General features: G+C 38.0%; 1 protein-coding gene across 18 annotated transcripts in view; it reads right to left on the bottom strand.

Moving 5' to 3' along the window:
* Nucleotides 1-17,015, bottom strand: part of COMMD10 (COMM domain containing 10) — a 236,814-nt gene that overhangs the window by 41,349 nt on the left and 178,450 nt on the right. For 14 of the 18 annotated variants that reach the window (XR_014836326.1, XR_014836334.1, XR_014836327.1 and 11 more), the window contains exon 6: nt 7,892-7,951. Coding sequence is in view for 4 of the 18 variants with exons in the window: in XM_021079259.2 (XP_020934918.2) it covers nt 7,892-7,951 (60 nt within the window). In the remaining 14 variants the exon portion in view is untranslated. 18 annotated transcript variants of the gene reach the window in all.

The following is a 17,015-nucleotide window of genomic DNA, read 5'->3' as shown; positions in this document are numbered from 1 at the left end:
AGTGGGTTAAGGATCCAGCGTTGCTGTGGCTGTGGTGTAGGTTGCAGATACAGCTTGGATCCCATGTTGCTGTGTGTGGCATAGGCCGGCAAGCTGCAGCTCCTATTCAACCCCTACCCCAGGAACTTCCATATGCCGCAGGTGTGGCCCTAAAAAGCAAAAAAAAAAAGGTGACTTAGCTTCAAATTTGTTTCAGTCACAGAAAGGGCAAAGGAAAGTGAAGATGGATATAATTTCCACTCACATTTCAAAGGTGAGACCTAGTCATATGGCTGCAGTAGACACAGAGCATGGAAAAATCTAATTTCCAATTGGATGGCCAGGTGGCTGGCAAAATTTAAACGGATGCTACAGAAACATACACCAAACCCATCTTATGGATTTATGTATCCCCTCTCAACTGCTATATTCCTCTAGGGAGGCCCTAGGAAAGCACGTGTAAGGAATGAGTCTGCAAATGTTTCATGTAAAGAGCCAGGCAGTAAATATTTCAGGCTTTCTGGGTATATGCTCTCTGTTGCAACCATTTAACTCTGTGCAAAAGCAGCCACAGACTAGACTATATGACTAAAAGAAAGAGCATGGCTATTGTTTTAGATATTACAACATAACAAAGTACTATAAAGTAAGAAGTTTAAATCAACAAACATTTATTATCTCACAATCACCATGGGTCAGGAGTCTGGGTCCTTCATGTAGGATCGCACAAGGCTATAATCAGTCAGCTGGACTGCGTTCTCCTCTGGAGGCTTGACTGGGAAGGAATTCACTTCCAAACTCACGCAGGTCATTCTCACATTTATTTCCTTGTGACCAGGGAGCTGAGGGCTCAGGGCCTCAGTTTCCTGGTGGCTACTGGTTGCCCTCAGCACCTGGAGGTCACCCTAGTTCCTTTCCTGGTGGTTCCAACCACAGCCCACTTACAACATGGCAGCTTGCTTCTTTGCCAAGAAGAGAGGAAGTGTTTAGAGTGAGTTTGGTGGCAGAACAGAATTTTACATAATGTAACACAGTCAGTCACAGGAGTGACGTCCCATTACATTTGCACATCTGATTGGTTAGAAGCAAGTTCAGAGGTGCTGCCCACATTCAAAAGGCAGGGATGATTGGGAGTCTGTCCACGAGAGCTGTGTTCCAATAAAACTTTAGAAAAACAAGTGGAGGCTGGATTTGGCCCATAGGCCATGGCTTGTAGATCCCTGGTACAATAGATAGATAAGACATAGAAGCCACTGCTAAAGTAAAAAGAGATAAAAATACATGAAATAAAGTTAGAAAAAAAAAAAAAAAGAACCTTCAGAGCAAGAAGAGCCATGTAGAAATACAATCACAGAAAAAATGTATTACTGATTCTGGTCCTATCTCAAAATACATCTATTACCTTGCTCATAAAAAATGAAGGGAGATTCCACCACACAAAAAAAATTAAGGGAGTTCCCATTGTGGCTCAGTGAGTTAAGAATCTGACCAGTATCCATGAGGATGTGGGTTCGATCCCTGGTTTTGCTCAGTGGTTTAAGGATCTGGCCATAGGGTGCACTGTAGATCACAGATATGGCTTGAACCTGGACTTGCTGTGGCTGTGGTGTAGGCTGACAGCTGCAGCTCTGATTCAGCCCCTAACCTGGGAACTTGCATATATTGCAGGTGCAGCCGTAAAAAGAAAAAAAAAAACACTTAAAAATTAAAAATAACTAAAAATGAAAAATGGGATAGATGGACATTAAGCTCAAATTAAGTTACCATAAAATGAGTTTTTATAAACTCTAACTAAACTCAAGTAAAAGGGCTTCATAGCAAGCTTTCTCCAATTTTGACTTTAATCCAAACCTTTTCTGGAATGATTTCAACAGAAAGCCCAATCATTTCTTTAGTGATTATGAAAATGACAGCTAACACTAATGCTATTATTGCAAATTAGTAATTATGCTAAATGTTTAATACAAATTATCTCATTTAATCTTCAGAATGCTCCCATGTAATTCAGGTTATTATTATTCCCATTGCAAAGATGAGGAAACTGAGCTTTAGCAAATTTAGTAACACAAAAAGCAGGAGAACTAGAATATGACTCTTTGGTCTGTCCTGAAGGTGCAGACACTTAAATTTTATTTGAAGTGTAATGGGAAGTCTTTGAAGGGTCTGAAGCAGGGAGATGGTATAATTCATACGAATAATGTTTAAAAAATATTAGCTCTATGTAGAGAATGGACTGAAGGGGGGGTAGAGGAAGTGGGGCAGTCTGGGGCAAAGATGACTGTAGCTTGGAAAAGGTAATGGCCTTGGGATAGATTTGCAATATATTTTGCTGGTAGACGTGACAGGCTACCTCTAACTGAAAAGCACTTCACTATTCCCTGTTCACAACACTCTGGCCACAATGATCTTTGGTTCCTGAAATGTTCTAAGCCTTTTCCAGACTCTGGAATTTTGCATGAGCCATTCTATCCAGAGTGCTTTGTACTCCATTCTGCTATTGCTTCATCCCAACTCATCCTACAGGACCCTCAGCTCAAATACCACTTCCTCAGAGTCTTTCTTTGATGGCCCCTCTAAGATTGGTCCTACGTTTTATTTTCTCCTAAGAGAACCTAATTATTTTTCATTCCATATTTTTTCACAATTTATTACACTTTTTTCTTTTCTTTTGTTTTGCTTTTTGGAGCCGCACTTGCAGCATATGGAAGTTCCCAGGCTAGGGGTTAAATTGGAGGTACAGCTGCCAGCCTACACCACAGCCACAGGGACTTGGCAGGATTGAACCCGCATTCTCATGGACACTAGTCAGATTGCATCACAAGCCACGTCTGCAAACTACACCACAGCTCATGGCAGAATTGAACCCCCATCCTCATGGATGGATACTAGTCAGACTGCATCACAATAGGAACTCCACATTTTGGTTGTTTTTTTAACTGACTGTATAATATATTACACTTCAAGAAGCCAGGAACTATATTAGTTTTGCTCATGACTGTTAGCATAGTACCTAGTGTACACACAGTTCCTGGAACCATAGGCATCACTGAATATTTGTGAAGGAAATAAATGTCTGACTTCAATGCCCTTACACTAAATACTGTACAACCGTACTTCAAATTTGCAGATTTTAGAAGAGATCTTCCTCTTCAATCTGTCCGGAATTATCAACATAACATACCCCAAGGCATTAGCGATGCTTCAATCTCCCTCAACACTCTTCCCCAAACCCATTCCCAGATTAAAAAGAATGACATGAACAGGAGGAGGAAGGGGCTGATGATGTTGGCTTGGGGCAGGCGAATTCTCATTCATGGTTGGTGAAAGTATAAACTGATGTGAACCTTTGGGAAAACAATTTATCAATATGCAAAACAGCCTTAAAATAAATGCACACAGATAAAAACATACACAGACAAGGGTATTTTAATTTACATGAAGCATGTGAAAAGATACAAAACAAATGTTTCCGACTAGTTAGGGAGGTGCTTCTGGGGAGTGAGATAGCAAAAGAGACTTCTTAACTGTTTTTTTTTAAATAGGCAATTTTATTTTTATAATACAATCACATTAGAAATAAAAATAGAAAGCAAATCTTCATAGTTTTGGCATAATAATCCCAATTCTAGCAATCTATATTAATAAAATAAGACATGCGGTCTAGGTTTATTTATAATGATATTCCCAGCGTATTCTTTAGCATGTTAAGAAACTGGAAATAATCTAAATGCCCCAAAATAGACTGGTTGACTAAATAAAGTGTAGTAGCTCATTTAAATGAAGGACAATTTAATATATGTCAAAATTATGTTTTATACAATAAGGGCAAGAAAAATCCTTATGTTACAATGTTACAGAAGCAAAGCAAAGTGTGAAACTATATTTATTGCATTAATCCAATTTGTTATGTAAGAAGGAAAAAAAGGAGAAAGACATATGAATGGAAAAAACAAAAAACAAAAAACAACTTTCAATAAAATCTACCAAAATGTCATTAATGGCCATTTCTAGATGATGAGATTCTACAATTTTAGGTTATTCCTTCACGGTTTTTTTTTTTTTTTTTGGTATTTCCTAACTAAAAACAATCATATTTTCTAACAGAAGAATTGCAAACATTATTTGTAATGCTCCTTTCTAGCAAGTAATTTATTTTTATTCAATCCTTTTGATAAGCAACTTGCAATACATGTTAATGTACTAAGAGAATAGGTTTCAGTTCCCACTTATTGCCCCACCCATCTTACTTCTCTGAAAAAGTAACACACATTTAATAATCCTTGGGAATGATACTTTTTTTTGACTTGTGTATTGTAACAATGGTGATACCTTAAGAAATAAAATTATTGACAATAAATGTATTTCAGGATGGGAGTTCCTGCTACGGCACAGCAGAAACAAATCTGAGGTTGTGGGTTCCATCCCTGGCCTCCTAGCCTGGGAATCTCCACAGGCTGTAGGTGCGGCCCTAAAAAGAAAAAAAAGAAAAAAAAAAAAAAAGAAAAGAAAGAAAAGAAAAAAACTATATTTCAAGAATAATTATGTTCTTAGTTGGAATTAAACCTACTGCTTACTGGTCCTTTCTGCAATGCCTTTGGTCAGACTTTCCTGAACTATACTGATGGAGAGAAAACAATTTATCACTATTTTAAGCTACTTAATAAGAAATTTTGCTTGGAAGTGTCACATTTAATTTAGATATCTATACTGGGAGTTAAGTTGGCCATTAAACCAATGAAAACTTCTGTCTATCCATATGGTCTCTGTCAGGAAGGCCTAATAAATTCAACTTGAAATGAGGCATGTTTATTTGTATATAAGAAATCAGCTGAAAGAGTATTTACCAAAACGTTTATAGTGGTCATGTGGTTACCTCTGGGGACCAGCAGAACAGAATATAAAAATTTAAGACGGACCACACAGCTACATATCGAAACAAATCCCATTCTAAACATGTCTTCTAGATATCCTATCAGTGGAAGTTTGAGTTTAAAAACTTTTCAAGTCTACCAACTATGGACAGCCACTGTAATATTTACTTTCTGAAATAATCCAAATTCCTAAGCCTTCTAAACAACAATATATAAGCACATATAAAATAAGTAAGTGCATACATTCCATATACTGAACATATATCTGGGAGTCATTTAACATTCCTATTACTCAGAAACCTCATATAAGAAATGTGACTTAAATTCAGTGACTCCGTTTAACTATAGGGTATGTCTGAAATCCAATTCTTTCATGTGAAGTCATATTTGTATCTCTGTTATTCTCTCTCTCTCATTTTCTCTCTCCCTTCCCCTCCTATCTCTCCTGTCCTCTCCCACCATGTCTGTCTTTCTCTCTAGAAAAAAAATGTAGTACAGACATTTCATTCATAAAAATTCAAGTGATATTATTTTCTGTAGGCAACCATACTCATATTTATATACATCCACAGAATAAAATGCTGTGCACTTCAGTTCAAATAATTCTGAGACAAAAAATCTTATTGAGTGAAATTAATTAACATATTCATAGAAAGAGAATGTAAAAAGTATGTTTTAGAATTTTAAGGATATTTGTTTGGCACTCATTACAATTATTTTTTACTCATTATGTGGATCTGTCTCCCATGCTATGAAATTAATAATTAATCATTATTAATTTGCAGTACAAAGAAAAGCACACAAACCCCCAAACTGTTACTAAATCATTAAATGTAGAGAAAAATCTAAAGTGCACAGAGATGCTCACACTGGAACTGAATGATATGCTAGTACTAGTTCTATTTAAAATGTCCTCCCTGTATTATTTCCCAAGAAAATATACTCACTGTATTAAAGAAAAAAAATCATAATGTACTTAATTGCATGTGGCTACTTATTTTTATCAATGTAATCACTAAAGTTCCCTGTTTTAAAATATACAGTATACTTTGTATCCATGGACCCTCCTTGATACCTACAAGTATCATCAAGTATGTAAAAAATAAACGGGTCAGGCAATAAAACAAAAACAGGACAGTAATAACCACATGATATTCACAGCTATTTTCTTTAACGCAGAAGTGTTCTTAACCATTACTTGCTGTTGGCTCTCAGAACAAGAGAATGCATATTGGAACCTGAGCACTCAGAACAGTGATCTTCCTTGGCGGTTATTTGTCTACAAAGCAGTAAGCTGTATAATTTACAAGAAGAAAGCTAGTGAATCCTTCAGAAAACACAACCTGGCAGTTTATCTTCAATGCAAAATAATGAGGTGGCAGGAGTGTGACAGAGAAACCAGTCTTCAAGAACATCATGTAAGGGAATCCAGCTGTGCTTGTATGGTCTCTAGCTATTTACAAAGACCAAAAAAAAAAAAAAAAAAAAAAAAAAAAGAAGAAGAAAAAGAGAGAGAGAGGGAGAGAGAAAAAGTTGGTGAGGCGAGAGAAATTCATATGAAGTGTTGTTTAGAAACATGTAAATGAAGGAAAAAATGGTGGTGGCAACCATGCATTTTAAAGCCACTCACATAGCAATAAATATACCACTCAGAAAAATTTTCTTTTTATGCAAATATATTAAAATTCAAGCTTGTTAAGTTTTCACATTTGTAAAGAAAGATTTCTAAATATTCTGTTTGAAATGCACCCAGCTGTTTGATTTTAAATGATCGCTACACAAGATTTTTAAAGGGCGGGATAGTGGGGGTTAGAGGGAGAAGTATGTTTCCCTGGATGACAAAATCTGTTCTTAAAAGGAAACATGAAATATCCTTAAAGATAAATCTTTAAAGGTCTGGTATCTTCTTTTTCCCTTGGACCCAGGAATTGAAACATTTAACATCACCTTATCTAAAGTGCCAGTGTGGCTAGATACCACGCGTTGATGCTTTACATTAAAGCAACAATCCTGGAGTTCCCCTTGTGGCTCAGCAGTAACAAACACGACTAGTATCCAGGAGGATGCTAGTCAGATCCCTGGCCTCAATCAGTGGGTTAAGAATCAGTGTTGTGGTGACCTGTGGTATAGGCCACAGATGAGGTTCAGATCTGGCATTGCTGTGGCTGTGGCGCAGGCAGGCAGTTATAGATCCGATTGAACCCTAGCCTGGAAACTTCCATATGCCACAGGTACAGCCCTAAAAAGACAAATTAATTAATTAATTAATTAAAAAAGCAACAATCCTATTGCTTTAATTAAAATCATATCCATTTTCTTCCTCATTTAGTTTGTCAGATTCTCATCTTGGCAATGATTTCTACTGTGAAACATAAGGTGTTTACAAGGATAGTTTAAAGAACTTAGCTCCACAACAGTGCATTTAAAAATAAGAATTCAGGGAGTTCCCATCGTGGCTCACTGGTTAACGAATCCGACTAGGAACCATGAGGTTGCGGGTTCAATCCCTGGCCTTGCTCAGTGGGTTAAGGATCCGGCGTTGCCATGAGCTGTAGCGTAGGTTGCAGACGCAGCTCAGATCCCGTGTTGCTGTGGCTCTGTGTAGGCTGGTGCCTACAGCTCCGATTCGACCCCTAGCCTGGGAACCTTCATATGCCGCAGAAGCGGCCCTAGAAATGGCGAAAAGACAAAAAAAAAAAAAAAAAAAAAAAAGAATTCAGGGAGTTCCGCTGCTCAGCAGAAATGAATCTGACTAGTATTTATGAGGATGCAGGTTCGATCCCTGGCCTCGCTCAGTGGGTTGGGAATCCAGCATTGCCATGAGCTGTGGTGTAGGTTGCAGACACAGCTCGGACCTGACCCCACATTGCTGTGGTGGAGGCCAGTGGCCACAGTTCTGATTTGACCCCAGCTTGGGAACTTATATATGCCGTGTGTGCAGCACTAAAAAGTGGGAAAAAAAAAAAAAAAAGGATTCATAAAATGAGGGAAATATTGTGGAAAACCCCCACATATTAGAAATTATTTAAAAAAATACAGACCTTGTTATAGAAATCAAATAATTCCTTATGACTGAATTCCAGAAGAACTTTCTCCAGGCTCTGTAAAGAAAAGAAAGAAATTTAGTTGCATTTTTACCTTGCATTTTTTTCTCTCTAGGTAGCCCTAGAATATGCCATATTATTCTTTGGTTTGAAAAAAAAAAAAAGGTACCTACCTCTTCTACTGCACCTAGAACTCACGAATGCATTTACTAACACTCCACTTTAGCAAAAGGTTTCAACTCTATAGGGGTATCTGTTCTTTAAGTTGATTCCACAAAGGTTAATAAAATATATGCCAACAAGAGAACAATTTCATTATCTTTTTTTTTTTTTCAAGACAGAGATAATACATGAGATTCTATTTCGTCTTTCTCAGCAGTCCATTTGAAATCTAGTAAATAGCATTACACAAATACACTGGAGGCAGCATATCTGGCTGAACTCATCCAGCCCTTAATGCTTCACATCAGCACAGTTCCCCCCTCCAAGCATTAATCTAACAGTTATGATCTTAACATGCTGCGATTGTTACCTTTCTAAATGTACAGACTCAGCAAAAGTTAACAATTAACACAACTGCTTTAAAGCTCGGACTTAAACATGCTCTGTCCTTTCACCTCACATGCAACAGAGAAATCTTTCCAGATGCTACAGATGCTAAAAAATATTGTATGAATATGCATGATTGTATATCAACCCACTCCAACCTGCTTTTGGTAGGCTCTGTAAACTGAGGAGACACTTAAACTAGTTTCTGAGGATTGTTCAAACATATTTATTTTATTCAAGGTAACTTTGGGAAGTCAAAGTTAACAGAGAATGTCAAGAATGTGTTACCTGCTCTGACCACATGTCATGCCCACATGACATCAAACTGGCACCAGGAATTGAAGAAGTGGAATACTGTTGCAAATGTACCTGTGTGTGGTCATTTCCAACATTGTATTTTCTCAGTTTCTATGTTCACTTCTTTCTTTGTTTTATCTGTTTTAATGAGTTCCACTTCTTTTTACAAAAGCAACATTTTCAAAAGCAAGTTATCTCCAGCTAACTTTAGGACAGTCAATGGGGCTATGCTCAGAAATGGTACCTCCCTTTTCATGAAGCCTAAGCAGATAGGGTCATTTCTTGTTCTCTTATATACCCACGCAAGTATTTAAGCTTTAAAGTGAAAAAAGAGGCATATGAGCTTTAAAGCTTCATCCTTGACGAATAATAAACTATGAATTTTTCAAACTTTACTAGAAACATCAGTTGGTTAAGTGGCATTTATTATGAAACTTCCAAAGGTTGCCCCAGCATTATCTAGCAGTGCAATGATTCCTCCCAGCAGTTAAAGGGAAAAGCAATGCAAGTTCATTACTTTAACCCCCAAGCCAAAAGTTAGGAAAGACTGAAGACAGAGTCAGTATGTGAACAACTGATGTGCTGCACCTCCTGAGGTAGCAGCCATGCTAGGCTCTTGTTTCCTGTATTTTGCTTTGCTCCCTTTCAAGGTAGCGTTTCCTAAAATGTTACACCGAGGAAAGGGAAGGAAGGAAAATTAAAAAAAAAAAACTTCTTAAAATAACAATAGCTAGGAGTTCCCGTCATGGCACAGGGGAAACGAATAGGACTAGGAACCATGAGGTTGCGGGTTTGATCCTTGGCCTCGCTCAGTGGGTTAAGGATCCAGTGTTACTGTGAGCTGTGGTGTAGGTCGCAGATGTGGATCTGGTATTGCTGAGGCTATGGTGCAGGCTGGCAGCTATAGCTCTGATTAGACCCCTAGCCTGGGAACCCCCATTTGCTGTGGGTGTGGCCCTAAAAAAGACAATAAATAAATAAATAACAATAGCTAAAATAATGTGTGTGTACATGACTGTCTGTGTATATATAGGTATGTATGTTTATTTTGCCTATCTACCTATCTATCCACACACACACACACACACACACACACACACACACACACACACACACAAACATATAGAAACATACATTCCTAACAGTAGACCCTCAGTATCTGCGGGAGATTGGATCCAGGACCTGCTGTGGATACTAAATTTTGCAGATGCTCAAGTCCCATACCTGCCCCTCCAGATGTGTGGTTCTGATTCTGTGGATTCAACCAACCATGAAAAAAATCCATGTGTAAGTGGACCCATGAAGTTCAAATCTGTGTTGTTCGAAGGTCAACTAAATTTATGGTCTGGTTTTACTGATTTAGCCCTAAAAAGGAAAAACGCTAATACTTGACATAAAGTTTCCTCTGTTTAGCATAATGACTGGTAGCTATTATATTATCATTAGCATTTAGCATTCAACTCACAATGGCTTAGAGAAGACCAAAGAGCATGGAGGAATATGGGCGTGGTTAGAAGTGCTTCATATCTACGAGTACAGAGAGTATCCTAGATCTTGAGAATCTATGTTTACCCAAGAGGTGGCCAAGGGAGGTTGTTCTTTAGTTTTTTAGGGGAGTGAGGATGGAACTTACACGTGTAAGGTAAAAAGGAAAGGAGGGCTGGCCAGGAGCCAACTCCCCAGATCGTCATGTTCTGACATGGAGCCCCAGAGAGTCCAAGAATTGTAAATTCAAATCTGGCCTTCTAGGACTTTATAAAGGCATCTTATCCAAAAAAAAAAAAAAAAGGTACAGATTATATTTTATTTAGCAGTTTGGTAGCTTTATTTACAACTTTAAATTTAGAATGGACCATGGTCTCCATTTTCACTCTTTCTTCAAGGTCCCAAGAATATTAGGAATAGGCCTGGCCAAAATCTTTCCTGGACTATAGCATTTTTAGGAGGAAAATACACCCTTAGCTTTTCTCCAAAATATAACTAGAAAGTCACAGATTTGCTTATCAAACCATTATAACGTCATTGTTCACTCCTCAGATGATGTATGGAAGGTTCGAATCATTATGCTGTACACCTAAAACTAATACAATGTTATGCTAATTATAATGCAATTAAAAAAAAAAAAAAAGCCACCAGGGTAGTAGTGTTTGGCTGAAGAGAAAGAGGAAACACTCAGCAGACCTTTAGATGTCAGATTTGACTGTTAGAAGGGAGTCGAGCCAATGCGCATGATCTGGAAGCCAGGCAGGTGGTGGAATGTAAGGCTTGAGGTGGGGGTAGAGGAAAAATAATTAGGGACAGCCCGTCTCTTCATAAATTTCCTGGCAGTTTCCTCATCTGAGAGGGGTGCATCCAGGTTGCACATGAGTGCTCTAGACTGATAGGCTTGATCTAATTTTTCAAAAAAAGACAAGGGGCTTGAATAGGTACTTCTCAGAAGAGGATGTCCAAACAGACAAAATCAAATGAAAAAATATGCTGGAAGAGGTGAAAATTTATATAACTACTCTAGAAGCGTGTTCAGCATTATTTACTAAAGCTGAATATATACACACCCTATGACCCAGAAACTGACTCCTCAGTATTCAAACTGAGCTCAACAGAAATGTACACATTTGGGCACCATGAGATAGGTAAAAGAATATTGACAGCACTGTGACTCAAAAGAACCCAAAATGTAAGGAACCAAAATTTCTTTCGACAAAAGACAATATAAATAAATTGTAGTACAGTAACACAGCAGAATGTCATACAGAATGACAAGAAACTACAACCAAATACAATAATATCATGTATGACTCCAACAAAATAATGTTGAGACAAATGTTTAGGTGGTAAAACTATAAAGCGAGGCAACAAAAATAATACCGGAAGTAACAGAATGCTGATCACTTCTGGGTGGCTGGAGAGAGGAGGCAGTAATTGGGAGGAGGCCTTTTAAGAGAGGCTTCTTATTTCTTCTTTTTATTCTTAATTATTATTTATTTCTTGATCTTGGTAGTGGGTAAAAGGATATATGTATATTTTTTAACTCATTGTCCTATATTTCCCCGATTTTTTTTTAAAAAAGGATGTCATTGTTATATGTTAAATTGATTCAATGATTTTTTTTGTTTGTTTTTGTTTTTAGGGCCGCACTCGCAGCATATGGAGGTTCCCAGGCTAGGGGTCAAATCGGAGCTACAGCTGCCTGCCTACAGCACAGCTTACAGCAATGCCAGATCCTTGACCCACCGAGCAAGGCCAGGGATCGAACCTGCAACCTCATGGTTCCTAGTTGGATTTGTTTCCACCGCCCCACTATGGGAAATCCCAATTCAATGATTTTTATCCAATAAATTTTTATTAAATGCCTACAAGGTCTGTTCTAGGTGCTACATACAGAAATAAGCAACAGAGACAAAAATCCCCCACATTCTAGTTGAAGAAGACAATAAACAAGAAATAAAAAAATCATCATCCTCAGACACAACATACATATAGAAATGTCTGTTGGTGATAAGTACTAGGAATAAAAATAAAGCTGGGGAGGGAATGTGTGTTTGGGGCTAGGTAGGTAGAGATTCAAAGTCAGGTGGTCAAAAATGGTCTCACTGAGATGCTGATATGTGAGTTAAGATTTAAAAGAAGTGGAGGGAGTTCCCATCATGGCTCAGAGGAAACGACTAGTATCTGTGAGGAGGCGGGTTTGACCCCTGGCCTCGCTTAGCGGGTTGGGGATCTGGCATTGCCGTGAGCTGTGACGTAGGTTGCAGACGTGGCTCAGATTCCTCATTGCTGTGGCAGCTGTAGCTCCAATTCGACCCCTAGCCTGGAAACTTCCATATGATGTGGGTTTGGTCCTAAAAAGCAAAAAAAAAAAAAAAACAAAAAACAAAACAAACAAAAAAAACAAATAATAATAAAAAAGAAGAATTAAAGTAAGTGAAGGAGTAAAAAAAACCCCCACAGAATGGGAGAAAATATTTGTGGATCATTATCTAACAAGAGTATGACACTCAGAATGTAAATAAGAACTCCTATAATCAATAAAAAAAAGACAAATCCAATTAAAATACAGGCAAAGGACTGAAAAAGACATTTCTTCAGACAAGATACACAAGTGGCAAGTAAGCACATGAAAAGATGCTCAACATCGTTTGTTATTAGGGAGATGCAAATCAAAACTACAATGAGATAACCACTTCACACCTATTAGGAAGAAAATACATGCGTGTGCGTCAGTGTACATAATTGATTTTTAACTGGGGAATGAAACAAGTGTTGGTGAGGATGTAGAGAAATTGAAATCCTTATACATTGTTAGTGGGAATGTAAAATGGTGCAGCAGATGCAGAAAACACGGACAGTCTCTGAAATAGTTAATCATTAATTACCACGTGACCCAGCAATTCCACTGCTGAGTATATACCCGAAAGAGATGAAAACAGAAACTCAAACAGATACTTGCACACCATTTTTTATAGCACCCTTTCTACATCTATGTAAGGCAGTGTGTTGACATAAAGCAGTTAAGGTTTTGATGAAAAGATGGTGGAGGAGACAAGCCCATATCTTTGGAGTATAAAGATGTTACCCAGAGTTGTGCATTTTGTGCATGCTTATTCCTTCAACAATCAGCGCAGGCCCTGTTATGCACTAAGCTGTCTCTTTCCAAATTCATGTTGAAATCCTAACCTCCCTCCTAGTACCTCTACTGTAAGTGTATTTGGAGACAGGATCTTTTCAGAGATAACCAAGGAAAAATGAGGTCATGAGGTGGGGCCTAAGCCAATATGACTGCTGTCCTTATAAGAAATTAGGTTACACAAAGGAAAGGCCACAGGAAGACACTGGAGGAAGACAGCCATCACAAGCCAAGGAGGGAGGCCTCAGAAGAAACCAATCCTGCTGACCCCTTGATCTCAAACTTCTAACCTCTAGAACCATGAGGAAATAAATTTCTGTTATTTAAGCCACTCGGTTTATGGTACTTTGTTATGACAGCCCTAGCAAACTAATATAGGCTCCATCATCCCTGCTGGGACAGACAGAAGAGAAGATCTTTAAGAGTCATAGAAAGGCACTGGAGAGTTTTAAGAATGATATATTTACATATTAACAACACACTTTGGCTTTTATTTGTAAATGGATTAGAGCTGAACAAAGTGAATGTACAGAAACCAGTTAGAAGGTGACAACTGTATTACTCTAAGCAAAAGATAGTGACCTGATGTGATGGCAACGGTGAAAGAGAAAAGTGAAAAAACATGAAAAATGGTTTAAAGGTAGAAGAGACAGCATTTAGTGACAGATTTGAGTTGCAAAAGGAAGTGAAGGAAGAAGAGGAGTCAAGAATGACTCTCTGATGGAGTTCCCATTGTGGCTCAGCGGTAACAAACGTGACTAATGCCCATAAGGATGTGGGTTCAACCCCTGGCCTTGCTCAGTGGGTTAAGGATCTAGCGTTGCTGTGACCAGCGGTGTAGGTCACAGATGTGGCTTGGATCCTGTGTTGCTGTGGCTGTGGCGTAGGCCGGCAGCTGAAGCTCTGATCTGATCCCTAGCCTGGGAACTTTCATAATTCGCAGGTGCATCCCTAAAACGAAAAAAAAAAAAAAATATGACTCTCTGGTTTCTGACAAGAGAAACTGCTGGATGCAGCTGAGATAGGAAACTCTAGAGGAGCAGACCTGAAGAGAGAAAGTGCAGTTTCAGACACAATTAGCTTGACATGTCTGTGAGATTTCCTTGAAAATATGTGAAATAAATTTGTAAAGCCAGAAAAGGAATTTAGGTAAGATATATACATTTAGGAGTTACTGAAATATTGCTATTTAAAAGCGAATGAGTTTGCCCAGGGAAAGAATGTAGTATGAGAAGACAGGGTAGCCTGGGGCTCACCACCATCGAACTCCGTTATTTCGGGTAGGTGATGAGTAACCAGGTTCACGAAGGTCTTCTGCATGGCATGTGGAAATGTACAGTACCTATTACATGAATCAAAATAATTTCGTAAGTTGGTACGGGGCAATAAAACTGGGTGGCACTGCCATTACTCTTCTGTTTTCTAGCAAAACCCATTAAAGTCACTAATACTGTTAACTAAACATACAGAGACTAGAAGGTTTACTCTCTTTCTTCTACCTTGATACATATAAGATTACAACCAAGAATAGATTTAGGAAATTCATTTTTTTGTATTGTCTAAGCTGGTCTCATGCATTAATACCAAACTTAGATTTTCTGTACTCTATCTGAAAATACAGCAAAGATAAAATCAAAGTGTAAAGACTAACATTCTGCCAATTTGTTAGAAGAAAGATGTATTTGTTCACCCATTTCTTTTTAATTTGTACTCCTATCTACCAGTACTTGGATAATGTTGCACACACCCATTAGCAAAATTCCCATGGAAATAGAATTTAGTAAGGTCTTCAGAGAGTCTAACTTGATGAAAGCTGACAGTAAAAATACCGCTTGCATTCCCATTAGTTAGAAATTAGGAACATATATACATTTTCCAAGAGAGAAATGCATTAGCCTCTTTACAAATTACCTACGCAGAAATAACCTCTAAATAATACAGATATAGACTAGATAAGAAATGTAAACCAAACTTAAATTGCTTAGCTTTTAAAATTAAGGTGGATATCAGAAGTAGAAATCATACAATTATCTTTTCATCTAAAAATCAGGAGTACAAGATTTCAGTAAAAGAAAAACTAATAATCTCTTGTCCTAGTAAACCTAAAAACAATTTGTTAGGTACTTAAATAGGAAGTTTTCTCCTTTCAGTTATAGAAAAGAAGGATAGAGATAAAATTTAAGCAATATTTGAAGTTCTAGTGAATGGGTTTATAAAACAAAAACCATTTCTGCCACCCATAATACTCAGCTACTCAACAAACATTTTAACAGTACTGATACAAAGACAAATAAGCAATAGGAAGGAGTATACTTTTAACCAAAGAAAGATCCTTCTCTAGGTAGGCAGGTTGCCCTATATTGCTAAGCTTCCAACTGTAGGAAGGATGTACACGGAACAGTGAGAAAGAAGGTATTCACTGCCCATTGTCAGACAGATGGGATTAATCCTGGCAACAAAAGGGGTAACAGATGTTATAACCAGCTGTGATTGAGAGGATGCCAGCTTGAGAAGGTACAAGCAAAACATTCTAGGTGAAGGAAAGAGCAAATTTCCAGTTTTCCATGAGGTGGTTCAACTATACAATCTTCCAAGGTTCCTTTCCATTCTATGAATCAAGGATGTTGAAAGGCACGTTTGTATAAGCAAAGTAAATTGGGGGACTGAGGTAGTAAGAGAACCAGAAAATCAGTAAGCAAGAGCTTTTAGCAATATCCTAGTTCAACCCTCTTATTTAATAGATGAGAAAACTAGTTTCACAAAGATGAATTAACTCATATAAAGTATTTACAGCAGTGGGACTAGTCACTGTTCTTTCCACTGCATTATTACGGTAACTCAAGATAAAGCAGAACTTTCACCTGCATGTCAAACTAATTTACAGAAAAAATTTCTCCCCATGAATTTGCATAATGACTTCCTTTCTCTAACTCACTATACACAGAAATACATACAAACTTTGATGAGGGTAGAGAGTTTGATAAATAGGGTGAATGACGTGCGAAGTAAGAAATGTAAAATGTGAAGTTAAAGTCATAAATTTCTCAAAAATTTTCCAAGCAGAACATAAGCAACTCACTTTATCTTAGTTACATTAATTTTCTTAAAAAGCTACTGTGAAAATTTCACAAAGTTAACATAATTGCCATGTTTACAATTCTAATTACAAACAATGTTAGCCCAATGAATATTCTACGGCATACAGAGAAACAGAGCCAGAAAATTACTACTTTCACCTGAATGTACAGTTGATTTCTGTTGCTCCCTCCAGGCCTGTGATTCTAAAGGCTCTTCATTAAAATACTGTCCAGTTTGGCGGGCTCCAGAACCTCATGGGCATTGGCCCTGATGTCTGAGGAGGGCTGTGGGCTAACTGAAAATGCTGAGCTTACATTAAAAGTTTGACAGAACTCAGGAGTTCCTATTGTGGCTCAGTGGTTAACGTATCTGACTAGAAACCATGAGGTTGAGGGTTCGATCCCTGGCCTCACTCAGTGGGTTAAGGATCCAGCGTTGCCGTGAGCTGTGCCTGGCAGCTACAGCTCTGATTAGACCCCTAGCCCGGGAACCTCCATGTGCTATGGGTGCAGCCCTAGAAAAGGCAAAAAGACAAAAATAAATAAATAAAAATAAAAGTTTGACAGACCT

Source organism: Sus scrofa, chromosome 2 (assembly GCF_054392235.1).
Source record: "Sus scrofa isolate SSC_HxYL_T2T_F1_AM1 chromosome 2, Sscrofa_HxYL_maternal_Yorkshire_Landrace_v2.0, whole genome shotgun sequence".
Classification (NCBI taxonomy): Eukaryota; Metazoa; Chordata; class Mammalia; order Artiodactyla; family Suidae; genus Sus; species Sus scrofa.
This window is presented reverse-complemented; position numbering and strand designations above follow the sequence as displayed.